This window comes from Protomyctophum parallelum, assembly GCF_964188405.1.
Source record: "Protomyctophum parallelum genome assembly, chromosome: 3".
Lineage (NCBI taxonomy): Eukaryota > Metazoa > Chordata > Actinopteri > Myctophiformes > Myctophidae > Protomyctophum > Protomyctophum parallelum.
In genome coordinates, this window is record NC_139698.1 from 29,325,632 (window position 1) to 29,346,761 (window position 21,130).

Consider the following 21,130-nt stretch of genomic DNA (forward strand, 5'->3'; position numbering starts at 1 on the left):
GTGGATCCACACACTGGAGGGAGCAGAGACACTCTTTCTTATATTATATGGCCAGCAGTCCAACACTCATATTTCACTGTCTTACGGCAGAAATGGGAAAATATATCACCAATGAATTTAACTCTAAACTGGGAATTTACACTTGTAAAGTCTCAGAGTTACAAATGCATAGACACAAAATTGTTATACTGTGTATCTATTTTGTTGTTGTGTTGATTTTTGACTAATATATGAAAAAGGTAAAGAAATGCAGTAGGTTATCTAAATCATAAAATACCATAGAAAGTAATTTAAATTTAGCATGATTTCAGCCTAATATTTCAGTCCTACCTATATAATAATGATACAATAGTGATACAATCTTGTGACACAGTACTCTAGCGGCTAGAGTACTCTAGCCCATTTAAGCCCCTACGCCTTACAGCGTGTATGAAAATACATTTTATGTTGTATATTGCTCTAGTCTCTATATACTTATTCCTCTATATTTTGACAGTAGAAGTGAAGTGACAAGAGTTTTTATTTAACTTAATTTGGACAAATGGACCCGCAAGTCTCAGAGTTAAATGAACACATTATTTCACAGTGGAAGTATACATCCCACAAAGAGTTGAGTGAAAGCTAAATTTAGAGTGTTCCTTTAACTCAGTCTATAAATGGACCCTTTCAGGTCCATTTATCTTTGTCTTTTGGAGTTAAGCGATAAGCCTCTGCATTTTACAGTTGTATGGAAGGTCACACAAAGAAATGAGTGACGTTGGTTGGTGGCTTGAATCCAGTCCTCCTGGGTTGACTCCGCTGTAGCCACACTTTAACACAGCGTCCCATCTGTCCGCTTGAAGATGTAAAGGGTCTGGTGGAGACCGGTTCTTCAAACACGAGGAAGACCCCATCACCCGAGGATCACGCTGAGAGGACCTGGTTAAGTTCAGAGTGACCTGCTGTGTGACGCGAGACGTCTGTCCATAATAACCACCATCACGCTGCAACATCACCTGTCCCAAGCCTGCAGAGGCCAGAGGTGGGTAGAGTAGACCAGTGGATCTCAAAGTGTGGTCTGGCGGACCCTCAGGATTTCACAATATTTTTAACCACTTTATCCATATACGTTATTGGCTATTCAAAAGAATTGCAGATCTACAAGCTATTTGAACATTTTTCAAAATTCCCTAAAATGTTTGGAAGATTTAAAAGTATGTTTTTCTTCTGGGGGTCCCTGACACAATTTCTTTTTCAAATGTTTGATTCCAGAAAAGAACCACTGTCCTAGATCTCGAGGACAGTGGCACAACAAAATGTTCGCCTCGGTACATTATAGAGACACAACAAGTTTCATGTGGTTAAAACTACTTACAAGAACCATTTATTCAACAAGTTATTTAAGTACATGTAACTAAATAAAATAATTGAATTACTACCCACCACTGTCTATAGGGATGACATAGTCTACAGTGATTGGACCATACCTGGAGTAATGTGCGGTGGACGGCTGATCACGGTGATGTAATGATGCCAGGATGTGCAGTGGACGGCTGATCACGGTGATGTAATGATGCCAGGATGTGCAGTGGACGGCAGATCATCAGGAGTCTGGTGGTGTTCTCCGTTGTGGAGGCTGTGTTCGGCGTGTCCAGTGTGCTGCTAGGTGTTTTTGGGATGGCCCGCCAACACCAGGCATCAAACAGGACAATCCTGGCCAACACAGCGCCTATATGGAGTGGAGTGTGTGTGCGTAAAACTATACCTTATTCCTTTCAAATATGGCTGGGCAAGATATCAATATTATTTAATGTTGTGATGTGAGACTAGATATTGTCTTGGAATCTGGGATATAGCATGAGAGTTATACTTTTCCTGCTTTTAATCACTTTAGTGCATTAAAAAGACATTTAAAATGTGTTCAGGCATTGCAAAGATAGACAATCTGTAAGCTCACAACATGTTGAATCACTATTTGGAAATTTTAGATTTTTGGGGAGAAATATTTTAACAAATATTTGGATTCATATCTTGGGTAGGCTATTTGGACTCAAATGATGTGATTCATCCATTGATTTTGTCCAATATCGCATTTAACATTCTTTTCTTTCAGTTTTTAGTCAGTGGAATGTGCGGTGTGCTATGTGCCAAAAAGAGATCAGGACTTATTGTAAGTATATTGATATGTTAATTTGTACAATATCGTATATGGCAGCACATTTTGTTATTGTATCCTTCAGTTTATGATCCATATGTTATGATTATGAATACTGGTCCAGGTTAAAAACTCTATTGGATGCGCCAATAGCTGAGTGGTTAAAAGCCACATTGACTCTGACACTTTTTTTTGCTAATCTACAAACCTATAGATCAGCTATTTCCACTGGATATTCGCCCAACATAATTGTGGATCTTACAGGTGTATTGCATGTATATTTCCATCTCTGTTCCTTGTTGTCAGATGATCGTATTCTCCACTTGCTGTATCTGCGGCCTGATCAGTGGCATTCTCAACATCCAGTTTGCGCGCATGGCGTCCAGACAGCTGGCCTCGCTGCCGGCCGTGCGGCTGGCCAGCATGGCGCTGGCGGGCCTGGGCATTGCAGGCTGTGTTCTGCTCACCTGGCTGACCTGTCGCCTGGCCAGCAGCGAGCAGCAGAGACTGTTCCTGGAGAGAGACGTCTCACTGCACCACTCCCACCAACTGCCTGACAAGGTTAGCCAGCCACAATTATGTTAACGCATGCATGCAAATAAGCAAACCCATGCAAAATGTGCCTCTGCACTCTCAGCACACGAAATTGGGTTTATCAACTTTGTCTGTGCTTATCTGTACTTTGGAGTATTGGTTTTGTTTGGAAGCTCATGACTTTTATCCTTTTGACTCCAGGCAACCATGACCAAAAGGATAAAATACATTATGAATGAACCACTTAAGTACGAAAATAGCAGATCCACAAGCTCCCAACACGAGGCATTGCGACACACTGTGACCTTGTACTGTCTGTATGTACCTGTAGGCCTATTCTATTTTTGAAAATGTCTGAAAATCTTTTGAATTATTGGGGAACATTTCTAAATTAACAAGAAAATGCACCGTTGAATAGGCTACTAAAGTGTTAAGTTGTATACAAATTTGACTGAGGAACTTTAACTTTATAGTTTAGTTAATATTTTCCAGCAGGACTGTCTATAGTCTATACTTTGACTAAAGTAGCCTAAATGTAGTGGGGTTGAGTACATTGTCCATCACAGTAGTACGCCACAAGTATTCATAGCAAGTACTAATATGGAACGTTTCTGTTTTGTGTTCTTCTGTTGCACATGCAGGACCTTGCTGAAAGATGTTCTGTGTCCAGTGTTCTGCAGATCCCATGCGATGAATTTCATCAGTCATCAGTGATGACTGATGAAATTCATGACTCATCACCACCGCTGTCATATAGTTACAGTAGTTAGTAGTAGTTGCTGCGAGAGTGAGGTCTAGCCAACACCAACTCGGGATTCCTGGATCGCTGCCCTCCACAATTTCCTATCCAACATTCTTCAACGTTCTTGAGCTCTGCAGTGTTGTCAGCCAAGCTGTCGTGCCGCAGCACGTCTACATAGGTGGTACGCTTCTTTAAACTCCTGGCTTTGCCCTGGGTTGGCTCCCATAGGGTCAATTTACTTGCCTCAAGTTCTGGGTGCCTGACGCAGTGCCCTGCCAGCCTCATCCTTCTCTCTCTGACTTTGTCCGTGACCCGTGGTAAGTCCCCATAAAGGTCCACATTTCTGATGCGGTCCGTCCATGTGACACCTAGTGCCAAAATTCTTGTGTAGACTCCATCCACTCTATCCACCACTGTCAGTGTCATATAAAGGAATCAAACTAAACACTTCAAGCCCAAATGGTTGACTGGAGTCCCTCAGGTCTCTATAGAGGTCTAGAGAGGTCTCTCTCTGGTGTCTCTTCTGTTTTCCATTCAGTTTTCAAGTCCTTGAATGACCCCAATTGATTAATGATTTTATTTAAATGTTTTATGTATGTGTGTATATGTGTGATATTTAACCTACTTTGTACCTTAATAAAACGGTCAAACAATAACAATATGTATCATTTTGAGTAGCTCACCGGGACAATATATTGGTTTTAGTTGTATGTACTGTAAGTACAATTTTGAGGTACTTTTACTTCACTTGAATATTTCCATTTTACTCCACTACAACTCAGAGAAATATTGTACTTTATACTCCACTATAGTTATTTAAAAACTTTAGTTACTTTATCTATTTTCTACGAGCTCACTCACAAAACATCACATCACGAGGCGTTGTGAGCTTGCAGATCTGCTATTTCTGAAAATAAATTAAATAATACTTTGGTTCTGTAAGTAGGCCAATATTAAACCCAATACGTTTGTACTTTCACTCAAGTAAAATCTTGAACATGCCCAATTTACTAAAATGTGAGCCCTTCTTTGTTTATTGTTGTTGCTGTGTTTGTGATGAAGAGCAACTTTCCTGCATTCTATCAGCCTGTGTAAGCGACTGATATTGTGTAGCTGCTGCCATCTAGTGGATTAAATGTATACCTACACCTATGATCTACACCACAGATCCCTGTAAAAACAAAGCTACAGTTCATGCCAAGGCACACAACCAGGGTTACTCAACTGAGCGCAGTACTTGAGTCAAAGTATTATATAAACTCTCCAATTTCAACCCAGCCTCAAGTGGTGGTTGCTATGTCAAAAAACTACTTTTGGACTAGGCTTAGTTTATTGTTTATGGTTTATTTTGATATCCAAGTCACTGCCTCAGCAGTGACTATTCTCCCATGGGGTCAAAATACAATTAAAATATTTTACAGTGCATTAAAATAAATACTTATATAGCCGATATGACGGTTCCCTATATTGTGTGTTATATGTTACTCTTAGGTTGTCTGGTTCGGTGTATAATATGTCTTGCTCTCCTAATCATTTGTATGTTCTCTGTCCAATAGGATTGGGGAGCAGAGCTACTAATGATGATCAGCTCGCACCTGGGCCCGTGTGTCAACGCCTATAAATGCCTGCTTCCCCAGTCCTTCCCCAGTTCTGTTCTTTTCATTTGCCCCCTGCACCTTTTCCACCATGCACACTTTTCAACATTTCTGTTAATACATACAACCCCCTAGGCCAGGTGCATAACACAGTGCATTAAAATAAATACTTATATAGCCGATATCCAATATTATGATATTGTCCAATTCCTAATTTTATACATATCGTATCAGGAAAGTTCGGTATCGGCAGATACTCAAAATCAAATGATCGGAATCGGATCGGGAGCAAAATAACGTGGTCGGGACATCCCTACTATATTTGCTTTTTTTTTTTTTTTTTAACATGTTTATTGATTTTCTTTACAAATAAGTATTTTCAAAACAATTTACATATATTCCCCCCCCCCCCACATCCCCATGGCCTATATTTGCTATTTAGAAATATTTAAGACGTAAAAAGTATTGTTAATATCGAGGCATATTTTGACATGAAACAAATAAAATGTTGGTAGATCAATCCTTCATTGTAACTGGGATGTCTGTCACATGTTCAGTGACTGTTTCTAGCTCTGCATGAAATATATAAGACTCATGTGAATCTACAGTGTTGTGTTGTGGTTGTTGAAGGTAGTTGAGTTGTGGTTGCGATCCAAAATAAAATATCCTGTAGCCCTGCAGCAACAGTGAAGACTTTAGTACAGTAAAATGTTAACATATGTTTACCATTTATGCTAGAGGTGGGCAACTTAGATGATGGAGAGGGCCACTGTATTTCCACACTGACTCCAGAGAGCCACTGTATTTCCACATTCACTACAAGAGGGCCACCCTATGTCACACAAAAGTATAGCAATAATGTTTTGCTATTTTTAATTGGAATCCTGAAAAGTCACACATGTATTTAATTTCAAATGCATGTAGTTATACTACTGTAAACTTCATGAACTTAAACACAAATACATTGGACATAAAATACATTAACCTGTGGGCTGCATTAAGTGAATTAAGGTGACCGCATGTGGCCCCCGCAGTTGCCCATGTTTGATTTATAAAACATGAACTCCAACATGGTTTCTATTGCAACAGTGTTAACAAATAAAAAGTCTAGGCTTAGGAAATTACCCCCCCCCCCCCCCCCCCGCCACAAAATGATCATGAATCCTAGGTGTGCTTACACCCAGTGAGGTGGAAATTAATGTGGGAGTAGCCAGGGTGGAGACAGACTATAGGCGCTTGACAGTGTGCCTGTAAAAAAAGTGAGGACGCCAATTGTGATTGGTCGGAAAGTGATGATAAGAGCGCCCCTCACTTCACACAAGTGTGATTTTCTATTTTGTACATCACAGGTCGATAGACTGCGTCGCTTCTTTTTTACTAAGTAAGGAGTTGTCACCAGCTCAGCCAGGTGATTTCTTTTCCAAAGCTGTAGGCTTTATTAACCACTTAAACCCCAGTATCTGTATTCTGGGGAAAACTTTGGGAGACAATAGAAGATCTACAAGCTTGTCATCTATTATGCTGATCCTTTTTTTTTTTTTATTATGTTTAGCTCCAACGTGTGGCTTTTTTTCTGATCTATTTTCAGTCTTTCTATATACGGTATGCCATAGCCAGATAGGTCTGTACCAAATGGACCCATACGTTTATTGGATATAGGATTGTAGATTATGGTGGCGGAGAGAAAGATAAAACAATAAATCCTAACAAATGGGCGTCCATGGTCTATTGGATATCAGAGTGCTTGAAATGAAAATACAAAATGTTGAGAAGCACTGTCTTAGGCAATGGCAGCCAGGTAGTCTTTGACCTCAGCTGGGCTCAATCGTCTGAATCCGTCCTCGTTACAGATGCCCACCTCGATGTTCTCCTCCGTCATCTTCCCTTCGAAACTTTCCTTCAACGTCAGGATGGCCATGTGGATGGCATCCTCCAGTTCCAGATCGTCGTTGTACCTTTTCTCGAGGAAGGTCTTCCCGTTGACGTAGTTCTTCCCCATGGCCGTGGCTTTCCACGCAAAGTAAGCACCGGAGGGGTCAGACTGGAACAAGTACGATTGGCCTTCATCCCACCCGGCTATGAGCAGTGACACGCCGAATGGACGCACTCCGCCGGATTGCGTGTACTCCTGCATCACGGAGGCCACTTTCTGGACCAGCTGGCCTGTAGGGATGGGCTCCCGGTAAACCAGATAGTACTGTTGGGCTAACTTCCTGGCTCGACGTACCAACACCCTGTAGTCCGGCCCCATGCCACTGTAGACCATCCCTATATGCTTGGTGATGGGTTCCACCTTGTGGACACTTTGCTCGTCGTTCAGGATGGACTTCTGTTTCTTCTCTGTTGCGAGGACCACCCCGTTTGAGGCTTTGATCCCCACCGACGGAGCCCCAGTCGCTACAGCTGCCAGGGCATACTCGATCTGGACCAGTTTACCAGAAGGACTGAATGTGGTCAGTGAAAACCCATAACCCTGCTCGCCCATCTTGGTTAGAGAGATGTAGTGAGTAGAAGTATATAAACTAATAGGAATAGTCAAATTAAAAGTACCCTGAAAATATATTGTACTGAAACACACAGAGTATACGCTGTGCTCTGGAAGTATCCGTTTAAATAGCCAGTCTGTCCAGAGACGTGATGTAGTTTAAGCCTCTGAATACGATAACCGTATATGGCTTCGCTCTTGCCCAAATTAGGTGTTTCACAGTGATGTCTTCAAAATGACATCAGTTTTACAAGTCCAGATAATATGGAATGCCAAAAGGCTCCGGACTGGCCCCAAGTACTCAGTTATATACTTCACTTGTTGGCTACACTACTACGGCTTGTATTATTGAGGGGCACTTTCCCCTCTAATGCATGGCTTTTGAAAATGATGACCTGCATGGAGCCTTGCAGGTGTTTAGTAGTATTATTAAGTGGATTCTTTGTTTGACCAGGACGGGAGCCAGTGAAGGTCACTGGGGACTGGTTTAATGGTGGTCTCTGGAACGGTAATGTTGAGCATGTGGGCATCTGAGTTCTGGATTTTGTATGGAAATCCCCATTTTTGGGGATGGCTTTCCGAAACTACATCATAGGCCAGCCAAGTCTATGGACTTTTAATGTTTGTTTAGAGCCTAATTATACATTTCCAAACCCCAGCCAAGTCTATGGACTTTAATGTTTGTTTAGGGCAGGTATTATGTAATTATTTTGCCTGCCAAGTATATGGACTTTAATGTTTGTTTAGAGCCTAATTATAAATTCCCAAACTCCAGCCAAGTATATGGACTTTAATGTTTGTTTATAGGCAGTAATGATGATGTAATGTTTTGCCAGCTAAGTCTATGGACTTTAATGTTTGTTTAAGTCAATTATGATGTACTTTTGCAATATGCACTGTTCCCAGTAAATATATTTTGTCACAAATGTCTGGCAAAGCCATGTTCCGATCTCACATGTGATTGGCTGATTGGCCAATGATGTCACAGCTCGATTGACAGATTAGATATTTCATCGTTTATGTTTAATAATAATGTCTGAAGAATGTTATCAAAGATGAAAGGTGATGACGAGAAGTGCTCCACGGTATCCAACAGTGGAGATGTAGAGGGATCCAAGGACAAGCTCTCTGTAAACAAAGTTCTGTCGCCAAGGACACGGACTACCAGCCGGTCGGAGCCCCCTCTGCTGCGCACCTCCAAGCGAACCATCTACACGGCCGGACGCCCCCCGTGGTACAACGAACACGGAACCCAGTCCAAAGAGGCCTTCGTCATCGGTCTGTGTGGCGGGAGCGCTTCGGGAAAAACCACCGTAGCCAGGAACATCATTGAAGCTCTGGACGTGCCGTGGGTGGTCCTGCTCTCAATGGACTCCTTCTACAAGGTGCTGACCCCAGAACAACACGATCTGGCCGCAAGTAACAACTACAACTTTGACCACCCTGAAGCGTTTGACTTTGACCTGCTGACCGACACGTTGCGCAAACTCAAACTGGGAAAGAGTGTGACGATCCCCGTGTACGACTTCACCACGCACGGCCGACAAAAGGAGTGGAAGACGGTCTATGGAGCCAGTGTGATCATCTTCGAGGGCATCATGGCCTTCGCATACAAAGAACTTTTGCAGTTGTTGGACATGAAAATCTTCGTGGAAGTGGACTCTGATATCCGCCTGGTGCGTCGGCTGAAGAGGGATATCTCGGAGAGGGGGAGGGACATCGAGTCGGTCATCAATCAGTACAACAAGTACGTCAAACCGGCCTTCGAGCAGCACATCGAGCCCACCATGCGCCTGGCTGATATCGTGGTGCCGCGGGGCGGTAACAACATGGTTGCCGTGGATCTGATCGTGCAGCATGTCCACAGCCAGCTGGAAGAGAGGAAACTGCGCTGGGATATAGCAGCCCTGGCCTCGGCACACCAGGCCCAGCCCCTCCCCCAGACGCTCAGCGTTCTGGAGAGCACGCCGCAGGTGCGCATCATGCACACCATCATCAGGAACAAGGAGACCAGTCGCGACGAGTTCATCTTCTACTCCAAGAGGCTGATGCGCCTGCTGATCGAGCGGGCGCTCTCCTTCCTGCCCTCGCAGGTCCGTGTGGTCCAGACGCCCCAGGGGGAGGACTACGAGGGCAGGGCCTTCCACGGGAAGAGGATCACGGGCGTGTCCATCCTGCGTGCTGGCGAGACCATGGAGCCCGCGCTGAGGGCCGTCTGCAAAGACGTCTGCATCGGCAAGATCCTCATCCAGACCAACCACACGGGAGAGCCGGAGCTCCACTACCTGCGTCTGCCAAAGGACATGAGCGAGGACCATGTCATCCTGATGGACTGCACCGTGTCCACCGGGGCTGCGGCCATGATGGCCATACGGGTCCTGCTGGATCACGACGTGCAGGAGGATCAGATCCTGCTGGTGTCTCTGCTGATGGCCGAGATGGGGGTCCACTCGGTGGCCTACGCCTTCCCCCAGGTCCGCATCATCACCACCGCCGTGGACAAGAAGGTGGACAGCCTCTTCCACATCATTCCCGGAATAGGGAACTTTGGGGATCGCTACTTCGGAACGGACGCGCCTCCGGACTGCGGCGTTGAAGAGATCGATGCGTCCAGTTACTTGTAGCGTTTCTGGATTTTCACGATTTTTCTATTTCTGTTGTGTTTTCTAGAAAAAATAAATAAATTAAAATACATGTTTTATAATACATAGCTAAAATCTAAAATTTTAAAACGACCCACAGGTTGAGAACCTAACAGACCAAAACATTGTTATTCCCATTAAAAGATTTTAATTGCATGTGAAGTATTTTTCATTCAGCACCTCAGGACCCTCGTTTGGTCTTCTGTGTATACCTTTGTAGGTGTGCAAATGACTTGTTTTTGTTTTATTGTGTTGTGAGGAGTGTCAACTGGTTTTATTTTACTGTTTTGTGACAATATTATGTAGATTTTGCATTAGGACGAGGATTTAGGGAACGGACTACTTGGCAACGATAAGAACTTTAACTGAAAACAGGCTATACCTTCCCTGAAGGCCATGGCATCTTGGTGTTGTGGTGTCTATACTCTCATGCAAACTGAGCATTTTCCTCTCAACATTTCTAGCTCACTTATGGTGCACCCGCTTCGACTGTTATCAATGGACAAGTCAAGACGCGGGTGTATATCACGTGCACCCACCCACAATGAATAGTAATTGGCATAATCAACGCAAACAAGGATAAATGACCCATGAGATAGATATACAATTACCTTCCTTGACAGACTCTGAATGCATTTAAAGGAATTAAATAAACCACAAAACAATTATAAAAACAAATCACACCCGTGTGAAGTGAGGGTCGCTCTTATCATCATACATCATCATACAACATCTCTTTCCGGCCAATCACCATTTGTGTCCTCACCTTCGTCTTCAATGTTTTGTGTTTACACAAACACTCAAAGCTGGCCATTCATTGTCAATAGCATTCAATGTTTGTGTTAACACGATATTGTGTTTACACACAAACCCTCAGAGCTGCCAAGTGTCTGGAAGCATGCGATAAGACAAGCTGTAAAAGTAACAAAGCAATAAAGAAAATAGCTATAGCTATAGCAAAATAGCAAATTAGGTTGGATCCTGGAGATGACATCACTTTTTTTGTTACCCCCACTGATCAACCATGCATTAGCAGGGTCCATATTTTGGACCCAATCAGGTCCCGTGTTGCGGGCTAGTGTCGTTCACTGATTAGAGACTGGAGATGACGTACGTTTTTTTGTTACGCTGATTGGATGAAGGGGTTGTCTGTCAAAGCTGTACTCCCGCAACCAACCGTGCATTAGCAGGGTCCAGACTCCACACAAATGGATGGAAATGCGAGGGGAGTGGTTAACCAGGCTACGAAAATCTTTGACATCACTTTTTTGACGTCAAGAGTGGATAGAGCAGATTAGATAATTAATTCATTGGGAGATCTAAAGGTCAGAGATCCGTTGACGAATGACTGTGAGCTTCATTCACAACCCTCTACCATATTGCCAAATTTCGTGGAAAATGACAGCTAGCTCACAACTCCCAAAACTGCGATAAATGGCGGAAGACGAAAAGACGGTACAACAACAATAGGGGTCTTTTCCCTTCGGGCTCCGCTTGACCCCTAATGACTAAATTAGGCTATACAGATAAGAATATAAGGTAACAACACTGGCTGATACAGACACACTTCTAGGCCAGCTTGATTTGAGTCAATTAATAGAAACAGCTGTGCAGTGTGTGTTTGTATTGCAGGCGCCAGTACTGCTCCCAATTCGGCAACTTTTCGGAAAATAATCTGTAGTTCTCTGGGAATACCTTTACTTTTTGGATACGATATTGCGAAAAGGGTGATCTTCACTGCACTTGGACAAGCTCTACCTCTGCAAGGATAGCTCCAGACAGAATCTCTTCTCAGGGCTAATAGGGTGAGCTAGCTAGGGTGAGCTAGGTTCCAAACAGGGCTAAATACCACGTCATGTGCCATGTCATGAATCAGGACCAGTGAGAATGGGGATTAATCTAATTAAAAACAATGATTAGACATGCATAAGTTACAAATAGTTGTTTAATTGATGATTGTCTCTTCCTTGCTTAGTTTAAAACCTATGAGTGCATACAAATAAGAAACAAAATAAACTAAGCTAAAAACTAAATGTGAATAAAATAATAGTCATGGAAAACATGAGCTGAAGGACGCCACCACATCACAGCACTCCAAACTGAGACAAACACTAAACTGCAATATTCAAATGGAACCGCCGAGAGGCAGAGCAGACTCTATTGCACTTTCACTCTTTCAGTGACAGAAACATTAATTACAAAAAAACACTATCTCCACACCATTGACCAGAGCTCTACTGACCCAAAAGAGGGAGAGAAATAAATTAGTTAGCAGGGTAGACATGAATGTAGGCGGAGGCAGAGGAACAGAGAGATGTATATGTTTTGATCCTCCGGCGGCAGTGAGAAAATGATGACTTTATCAGGAGGGCTGCATGTGTTTTCTGAGTCATGGACCCTCATTCAGCATTCTGGACGCAGGCTGCTGTGGAGCCATAACAGAGGATACTACAGCTGGCACAGAGGTCATGGGACTCTGGGGAGGTCAACACTCCATTGTCCTGTTGTGGAACAATAAGGTGGAGAACCCATGTCCTGCTGCCAAACCTAATCAATATCAAATCACTGGCCGCAGCGGTTATGAGACACTGGGGTGATGTTTGTTTTTCCAGCACCGAGGACGGCCTTCCATCCACACATTTAATGGAAGGGAAGCTTTGAATTAATGTTCCTCATATTCTTCTGAGCTAAAGGTGGATAACACAGGGGACAGGGGATATTAATAAAATCTGGGAATACATTTCTTACCAAGAATTTTCTTCACCTTTCTTCTAGTAACATATCCCAAACACCCTAGGGGAATTTTTGACAGCTGCTGAAAGTTGGGGTACCATACAACCATTATAAGGCACAATGTTCTAAATTTCATTATGCTTTAAGTAGCATGTGATGTGTCAAACTAGGGGGTTTTCATCATTCTGAATCCATTCCAAGCATTAGTTTTGCATGAAAAACACTCCTCGGGCTTAAAAAGGTAATAGCCGTCATCACAAATGTGATGAAGTCAGCACATTTGGGCATATTTGACATTCTAAACACGTGCAAACACGGTCATAAGTGTGCCTTACCTCAAGAGCATTGAGTTCATACAGATTGGGGCTTATCGTCTTTAATACCTTGTGGCCAATTTGTGTTTCTGCTCCGTGCGGCAATGATACACAGTCCCCCAGACCAAAATGTGGCACAATTTACACAACAAATCACACAAGCCATAGGTGACCTTAGGGCATATGCCCTGTGCGTATGCGCGCACTCACACACAGAGGTAGAATGGAGAGGTGAAGTACAATAGGAGCTGGATGAACTGGGTGACCAGGCTCTTGTCTAATGCTTTCGCACCAGATAATCTGCTGTTTCTTTTCCTGGACGATGCTGGAACCTGAGCCTAAAGAAGCAGCGTTTCAGGAGGATTACATTATCATTTGTTGTTTTCATCTTGATGTAATTTTCGTAGCCTCCTTTATTTTCCACATGGTTGACTTTTCTAAACCATGTGCAGAATTCTTTCATTTCTCTCTTTCTTTCTCTCTTACTCTTTCACACTTATTTCTCTTTTTCTTTTTGTGTCTCTAGTCTCTACCATCCCTCCCTCCCTCTGTGTGTAATTTCAAAAGTGTTACCCTGATTAAACACATGAAGTCATAATGTTAGGACAATGGTCACTGCCACGTCATTAGCACCATGTTTAATTCAAAGCTCAGGCTTTGAGCTGGACTTAATGGAAAACAGAAAGACAGAGACAATAACAATTCTCTGCCAAGCTAAAACACTCAATGAGGGATTGATTGCAGAATGCAGACTAATCTTTGATTGTTTGAGCCATTAAGGACATCGGGTTATTAAGCATTTGTTTTAATAAACAACCTTCCTCCTCAGACTTTTATTAAAAGCCACTTTACCAGAGCGGAGGAACATTCCATATGCCAATAGTTTATTCTAATGACTGGTTCACTTTCAAAAGAAAACACACTGGACAGGAAAAAATAAAATCTGGCAGCCAGTGATTTACAGCACAAATGAAACGGCCATTACGAGAGCAGATTCAATTACTGGATAATGTTTAGACTATTAGAATGACTTGTTTTGCATACAAATCCAGAGACAATTTATTTGTCACTGTGAACCATGAGTCCCCATTAACCTACCGCCCGTAAATTCTGGTCAAGGGAATGTTACTGACCACTTAGTCTTTAGAGAACCAGACTTTATTCTGTGTACATTCTCTGGGGAATGTTCCCCACAGTTGGGGGGCAGTGTGTGTGTGCGTGCGTGCGTGCGTGCGTGCGTGTGTGCGTGTTTGTGTGTGTGTGTGTGTGTGTGTGTGTGTGTGTGTGTGTGAGTGTGTGTGTGTGTGTGTGTGTGTGTATGTGTGTGTGTGTGTGTGTGTGTGTTTGTGTGTGCCCAAGCCATGTTTGTTCCTGTCAACTTTAAATATCCCTCACTGTCAGATTGCACTCTGTTGGTTGGACAGTGTCACCCTACCTTGAGTCCCTGTTTGTACAAAGAGTGACTACTATTTACACAGTGAAGGTCAGATCTCTTGGAACTGAATGGAAGTTAATTAAGTCGGAGGGATTGACAGTTCTCGATAAAATGCACACTACTCAACTTAATTGCTTTCTGACAGCTCTGCAGAGTTAGCAGAACATATAAATGGATTTATGGACAGGGATCTCTTGTGTCTAAGTGCTGACCTACACCACAGCACCCACAGAGGCTGCCAGGCACCGTGGGTCGAAGTGGGCAGTGATGCAGATAGTCCTGGACAATATGACTTGAAGAATTATCATAAGAAATATCTTATACTTCATGTGAAGCATGAGTTAAGTCCGTTGCTCTCCCCAGGTTGGTGGAGGGTGTGTAGAGCCCAGGATCACATTAGATGATTGACACAGGGGTGAAAAATGGGTTACAAAATCATGGGATAAAAAAAATATATAAAAAAAAGAAGGACCAAAATGTGATGCACAGTGGCTAGACATATATACCGGTAAATCCACATACTGATTGTTAACACGCACATGTATAGGCCTATATCATTAACCAACCAACTATATCATACCATTGTCTCTGCTGAGAAAATAAGTGGGTTAAGGCCCAGCCCATCGAGCCACGTGCTCTCATTAAATTAAATAATTATCGATTATAGATAATTATTCTAATTTTCAAGCATCTATGCATCATATTAGAGAACTCAGTGTATTGTTCTACACTACAGTGAGGTTCTGCTAAGTCCCACGGCTGAATGTGCAGTGGGTCGGTGGGTCAAATCTCTACCAGATCACCATGCTAGAGCGTTGCAGTCCCGCCCCCGACGAGGACCCAATAATAATAATTCCCCGTTCATTTTCCCCAAATACTTTTATGCTGCGGACAAAGCCAACTCTTGTTGTGACAAATCATGACAATAAACACAATGTTTTGGGCAGATCAAATAGTTAGAAAGAAGTGGAAAAAAGACAGGGTACAAGAATTTGAGTTTTTTTTGTGGCTTTCGCCTTTATTTTATATTTTTTATGGAGGGACAGACAGTAGGCTGACAGGAAATGGGGAGAGAGATGGGGGGAATGACATGCAGTAAGGGCCGTTGGGATCGGGGGTGGATGGTTTAATATGTGTTCATGAGGCCTGAGACCGCAGCATTGATTGCATACAGTTGGCCTCTACAGGGCACAGCTCAGAGGATTCGTCTATTATAGAGATTGATATCTAAAGAGCAAGACTTACTGTAGAGAGGTATAATGGATTCTAAATAATAGAGAGAGGGAGACAGAGGCAGGTCTGCTTGCCGTTCTCTCTGCAATGTGACACTGAGGTGATAGAGATTCACAATACAGTACCTCCACAAGGACCATTCCAATCAGGATAAACATAACCCTATTGCCCCTCACCCAGCATCTGTCCTGCCTAGCGGACACGGCTAACGTGCTTTCATTGATGCAAGACCTTCAGGCGTACCGAGTCCCGACATGTTGTATTTGCACTCCCAAGGTCTTTCTGTTCCTGAACACAGGAGACCATGTACAGCCAGCCGTGGCATTGATGTCAGGGTTCTCCGAGACATACACGCCGCTGTAGCTTAGTGGGTAGAGTAGTGCCAGCCCTGAGCAATTTGGTGCCATAGGCAGGATCTTTCGTGATGCCCCCTTGAAAAATGACCATGGCCCCCTTGTGTTCTAAAGCACTGTGTTTGTTTGTTTTTTGCTTGGTGGATGCCCCCTCATGATGCCCTAGGCAACTGCTTGTTCTGCCTGATGGGAGGGCCGGCGGCATATGTCGCGTAATCCTTAAAGGGATATTTCACTTTCAAAAAAACGTTTGGCCATTTTATCGTCTACTCAGGCTTATGTGAACACCCTAGACAATTTTTAAGTCACTCAATTCAGTATTTAGATATAAGATATTCATTTTAGGAATTACTATTCATAGCAAGGACAAGTGTGACAGAATAAAGTCAGGAAGAGTATACAACATTGTCATTACTTCAATGTTACCAGACTGTGATTGGTCCTGAAGTGATGGCTTATTAAAAGTGTAACCGTAATGGAGTCATGTTATCAGGCTATGATGTCAGTTATCTATGATGTCATTTATCTACGATGTTATCTTAATATTTGGGCTTCCATTTTTCTGTGCGTGACATGCGCAGAAAGTATAAATTGGAGTCTGCTATCTGCCAATAGAGACCACAGGATCAATTGTCTTGTTATATAGTATGTGCTTTTTGTTTTCTGGGGAGCTCAATGGAGAAAGACAAAAACGATGAATTAGATAATGCACTTAAAGTAATTAAAGATGCCTTGCTATGTTAGAGACCAGCTCAGACCTGGGAAGAGGACAGAGGACACCTCTGCTGAGGTATATGCAGACACTCCCTCTGAAAGCCTGTACCCCAAACTCCCCACCAAACAGAAACCAGAGAGGCCTTCACCACCGTTGCTTGGCAAACTGGCTGGTGCCGTAGGTCTCAACAGTGTTGGCATGTCACCGTTGCCCACGAGACGGTCTGTGGTTCAAGGCACCCCTCTGACAACTGAGGGCCATCTCACCATCTCCTATGGGACAGATGCAGGAGAGATGTCACTGGTAGAGGAAGATTTCTACAGCCATATGTCTGAATCATCACGATCACTCCAGAGCATGGGCGAAGAGGAGGGAGAGGAGGTGTTCTTCCTACCTCAAGGGGTGCAGATATTCTTCGTCAATCCTGAGGGTCAAGTGAGCGTTCCCTCTTACCCTGGCTTTCTGCGCCTGGTGAGGTTTACTACTGAGCCTTGCGAGACTATGCCCAACCGACCACCAGCATTTCTACAGGTGTGTGACTGGCTGTACCCTCTCACGGCCACAGGCTCACCAGTATTGCTGTGTAATACTGGGGTGTTCATGTTCCCTGACATGATGGCTACGGCTCCAGGATCCTATGTGGGGGTGGTACTGTCCTCTGAGTTGCCGCATGCAGACAGAGAGCTGTTCAAGGACTTGCTTGCCCAGATGACAGACCTCAGGTCTCAGGCCCCAGATGGAGTTGCAGAGGCCATCAATCTACGTCAGAAGGTACCCATTGCTCCCCTTAAGGAGACTGCTGCAGCCGAGGAGGAAAAAACGTTGCCTGAGTGGAGTGAGAAGGTCTCTAGTGGCATCCTCACCGGTGCGTCATGGCTGAGCCGGGGTCTGACAAAAGGAGCCAAGTTCTCAGGAAAGGCCATTCATAAGGGGGCATCTAAACTCAGGGAACACATCACTCCAGACAATAGACCCACAAATGTCAGCCCCGCTGTGGCACAAAGGCTCCTTGCTGCCAAGCAAGTCACCGAAGGAGCAGTCAAAGTCAGCCAGCTTCTAACAGATGGACTGTTTGTTGTCACTAACTGCGTGGGTCAGGAGCTAGCCCAACAAGTGAAGAAGCATGGAGGCAAGCTGATCCCAGAGTCTGTGAAGAAAGACAAGAATATGTGCTCCAACCTCAATGGAGCCATGGCAGTGGCTGCCAGTGGAGTTGTAGGTCTTGCGACTATGTGGACTGGCTTGGAAGTTGCAGCAAAGCACATTATCCAGAATGTAGCATCGGAGACAGTCACCACTGTACAGCATAAGTACGGGGCAGCAGTTGGCCAGGCCACAGACCAGGCTGTCAACTCTGCCATTAATGTGGGCATCACTGCTTTCAATGTGAATAACCTGGGGGTCAGAGCTGTGGTGAATAGAACCGGCAAGGAGACAGCGAGGACCATTCTGGAAGACTTGAAGCTTAAAAAACAGAGACCAGAGAATGAGAAGAAACTGCAGAAAGGGGACAAATGATCTGTAATCTCTTCTTCAAGATCTGTGTGCTGCCATGAATCATAATGTATATTGTCATATAAAATATTAATGTATGTTTTGTTTTTATGCTTTGTTTTTATTCAAGTTGACTATTTGCATATCTTCAACTCATTAGCAACTGTAGAATGTAATCACTTTTTTGTCTGTATAGTGTATACATTATATATGTTGTATCAAATTGATTTCTGTTGTTATGTGTAGTGCCTTAATGTTACAGCAGTAGCAAAATATAAATATCATAATTTTGGTGTTATATCTTGTGCATGCAACAAGTAAACAGAGTAACAAAAACAAAAGAACAACACACACACACACACACACACACACACGAGAAACTCCAATACAATCAGTATACAATACACAGCCATAGCAGTCATCACAATGTGATGAGGTCATCACATTTGGGAAAGTGGCTATGGCCGATTTTAGCCCAAAACGTGCAAAACGATTGCTTGGAATGGATTCAGAATAATTAAAACCCCCTAGTTTGACACGTCACATGCTACTCAATGACATTTTGAAAATGTTGCCTTATAGGTTGTTAATTGTAGCCTACCCCAACTTTCAGCAGCTTTTACAAAGTTTCCCCAGGTCGCCGGCTCGGGTGCCCTATAGCTAAATCATTAGAGCATGCCCTGGGGTATCTGTGCCCCAGAGGCACAGATAGGGATAGAGAGACTAATTACTAGGCTAATCTTAAAACTACAAACTCTCTAGAGATTGTGTCCTCAAAATGTGTCCATTTTTAATCTCATTCAACATGACATCCACACAGTGTATTACTAATTGTATCGGCACGCTAAAATATGTATCCGAAAACATTTAGGTTAGAAATAAGCAACATAGTAGCTGCAGGTTGATACTCTTGATCGTTGATATTCTTTATAAAGTGAAAGTGAACCGTGAAAAATCACTCATCACATACTGTAGTCGTTATGACAGACAGGAGACTGACTAATTGGTGTGATATTATGAGGTAAAATTGTGTTCACAGAGACACAAAGCAACTCTGACATACAGTATGTTCATTTGCATTCATTACTCGCAGTCGTTTTGTCCCTGTAGACTCAGTGTAGAGTGAATATGCAAATGATGAGCTGTCAGTGGATATAAGCAAAGACATACAACAAAGAACCATAAAACCTTTGACTTTAGGAATATAGTTGGGTATTTTACCATGTTTGTAAGACGATATCAGTGAACAGAATGAACTCCCATGTGGGATGAGTGATGCATTTCTTAAAACAATACATATTCAACAGAGCTGTATCTGCTGAATATGTCAGGCTTTAAAGAAACAGAAAGCCCAGCTCGGCCTGTACGGGGCAGGAGGTTGGCATTGCAATGTAGGCTATTATGACTGAGAGCATCTTGTTGTGACCACATTTTAGTGGATTTTTGCTGGAGAGCAGCTGCTGTTTGAATGAAGCCATCATCGCATCGCTGACACATAATCTTGAGGCCGACACGGCCGTGCACACCTCACACAGTACACACTTCGCATACACACCTCACACACACCTCGCATACAGTACACACACCACTATGACCGTACGCTCCAAAGCACAGTGAAATCTGATAAAGCTCCGTCCATTCCTGTGTGCTCCAAGGGCACGGGAACATCCATAACAAGATTAGGACTGATCCAGCGCATCATGATTCACATGGAGCTGTGGTGGACCCGACCCTGTTCACAGGCTGTGGGCGACACTATCTGTGTCAAGCCACGATGGAAAAACGAGAGACTGTTAGAGAAAAAGGTTGAGATTAGAGTTAAAAGTGATTGTGGAACAGCAAATTAAATTGCAATCAGCAGTGAGCCAGGAAGAGGAGGGAGAGAATAATCTAGAAAAAGTGCTCCTCAGAGCACAGGTCTCCGCCAGGTCAGATAAGTTACAACTGCTGGTGTGCAGGCCAATGTGAAAAGGGTGGGATTTATTCCTTGGCCTAGTAGGAATGTGCGTGCAAAATGTTACGTAAATTGCACGCTGTGTTCATGTGATCGGACAGATCCGTCTTGATCACATGACTATAGAGATTCTGTGTACCGATTTGTGGAATTTTTGGGAAGAATCTGAAGGAGTAATATAAAAAAAATGTTTTACAATTGTCTGCCTCCTGGTGGCGCTATAAATGGCAGATGTGAAAAATGCAGGTCAAAGGTTTTTCCTTGGCTTCTAGGGAGTGCATACAAAGTTTCACACAGATCAGTGCAGTTATAGGTAAAAAAATGCAAATCGACCTGTTGTTATATCCCCACCACGAGGCTGATTTGAAAATGTTCATGTGGCATTTAGTCCTCGGCCTATAGTAGTTAATTATTTGAGGCATTTCATTCAAAACGGACCAATCCTGCAAACTTTGGAAGCCAATCTTATAGCCAAAAGGGATGGAATATGGAAAATCGGATCCGTGTTGATCACATCATGACTACAGAGATAATAACAGGCCTTTCTGGACAATTTGTGTGCACCGCTTTTGTGCTGGAGAGGATGGATGGATGGATGGACGGACGGACGGACAGACGGATGGACAGGGGCCAAAACATAATTCTCTGCCACACTATCGCCTGGCAGAGACAAAAGGAAGGGGGATAGTAAATTAAAGGCACAGATGGAAGACTTTGATAGCACACTGAAGTAGAGTGGAGGAGTTTTCACTTCTTCCTCTCTTGTT

The 21,130-nt window shown here is 43.4% G+C and overlaps 4 protein-coding genes across 4 annotated transcripts; 3 read left to right on the top strand and 1 right to left on the bottom strand.

Annotated features, from left to right (window-relative positions):
* Nucleotides 1-1,560: 1,560 nt before the first annotated feature.
* tmem196b (transmembrane protein 196b) lies at nt 1,561-4,988 on the top strand (the record flags this gene model as incomplete). Its single annotated transcript, XM_083762114.1, has 5 exons — nt 1,561-1,728; nt 2,093-2,149; nt 2,441-2,695; nt 3,310-3,371; nt 4,967-4,988. The coding sequence occupies 5 exons, from the start codon at nt 1,561-1,563 to the stop codon at nt 4,986-4,988; spliced, it is 564 nt and encodes a 187-aa protein (XP_083618240.1).
* A 1,797-nt stretch (nt 4,989-6,785) lies between these two features.
* LOC310856366 (proteasome subunit alpha type-2-like) lies at nt 6,786-7,490 on the bottom strand (the record flags this gene model as incomplete). Its single annotated transcript, XM_083761747.1, has 1 exon — nt 6,786-7,490. The coding sequence occupies one exon, from the start codon at nt 7,488-7,490 to the stop codon at nt 6,786-6,788; it is 705 nt and encodes a 234-aa protein (XP_083617873.1).
* A 1,055-nt stretch (nt 7,491-8,545) lies between these two features.
* LOC310856644 (uridine-cytidine kinase-like 1) lies at nt 8,546-10,114 on the top strand (the record flags this gene model as incomplete). Its single annotated transcript, XM_083762115.1, has 1 exon — nt 8,546-10,114. One exon carries the CDS (start codon nt 8,546-8,548, stop codon nt 10,112-10,114), a length of 1,569 nt encoding a protein of 522 aa, XP_083618241.1.
* A 6,813-nt stretch (nt 10,115-16,927) lies between these two features.
* Nucleotides 16,928-18,433, top strand: LOC310856645 (spartin-like; the record flags this gene model as incomplete). Its single annotated transcript, XM_083762116.1, has 1 exon — nt 16,928-18,433. One exon carries the CDS (start codon nt 16,928-16,930, stop codon nt 18,431-18,433), a length of 1,506 nt encoding a protein of 501 aa, XP_083618242.1.
* Between the last annotated feature and the right edge of the window lie 2,697 nt (nt 18,434-21,130).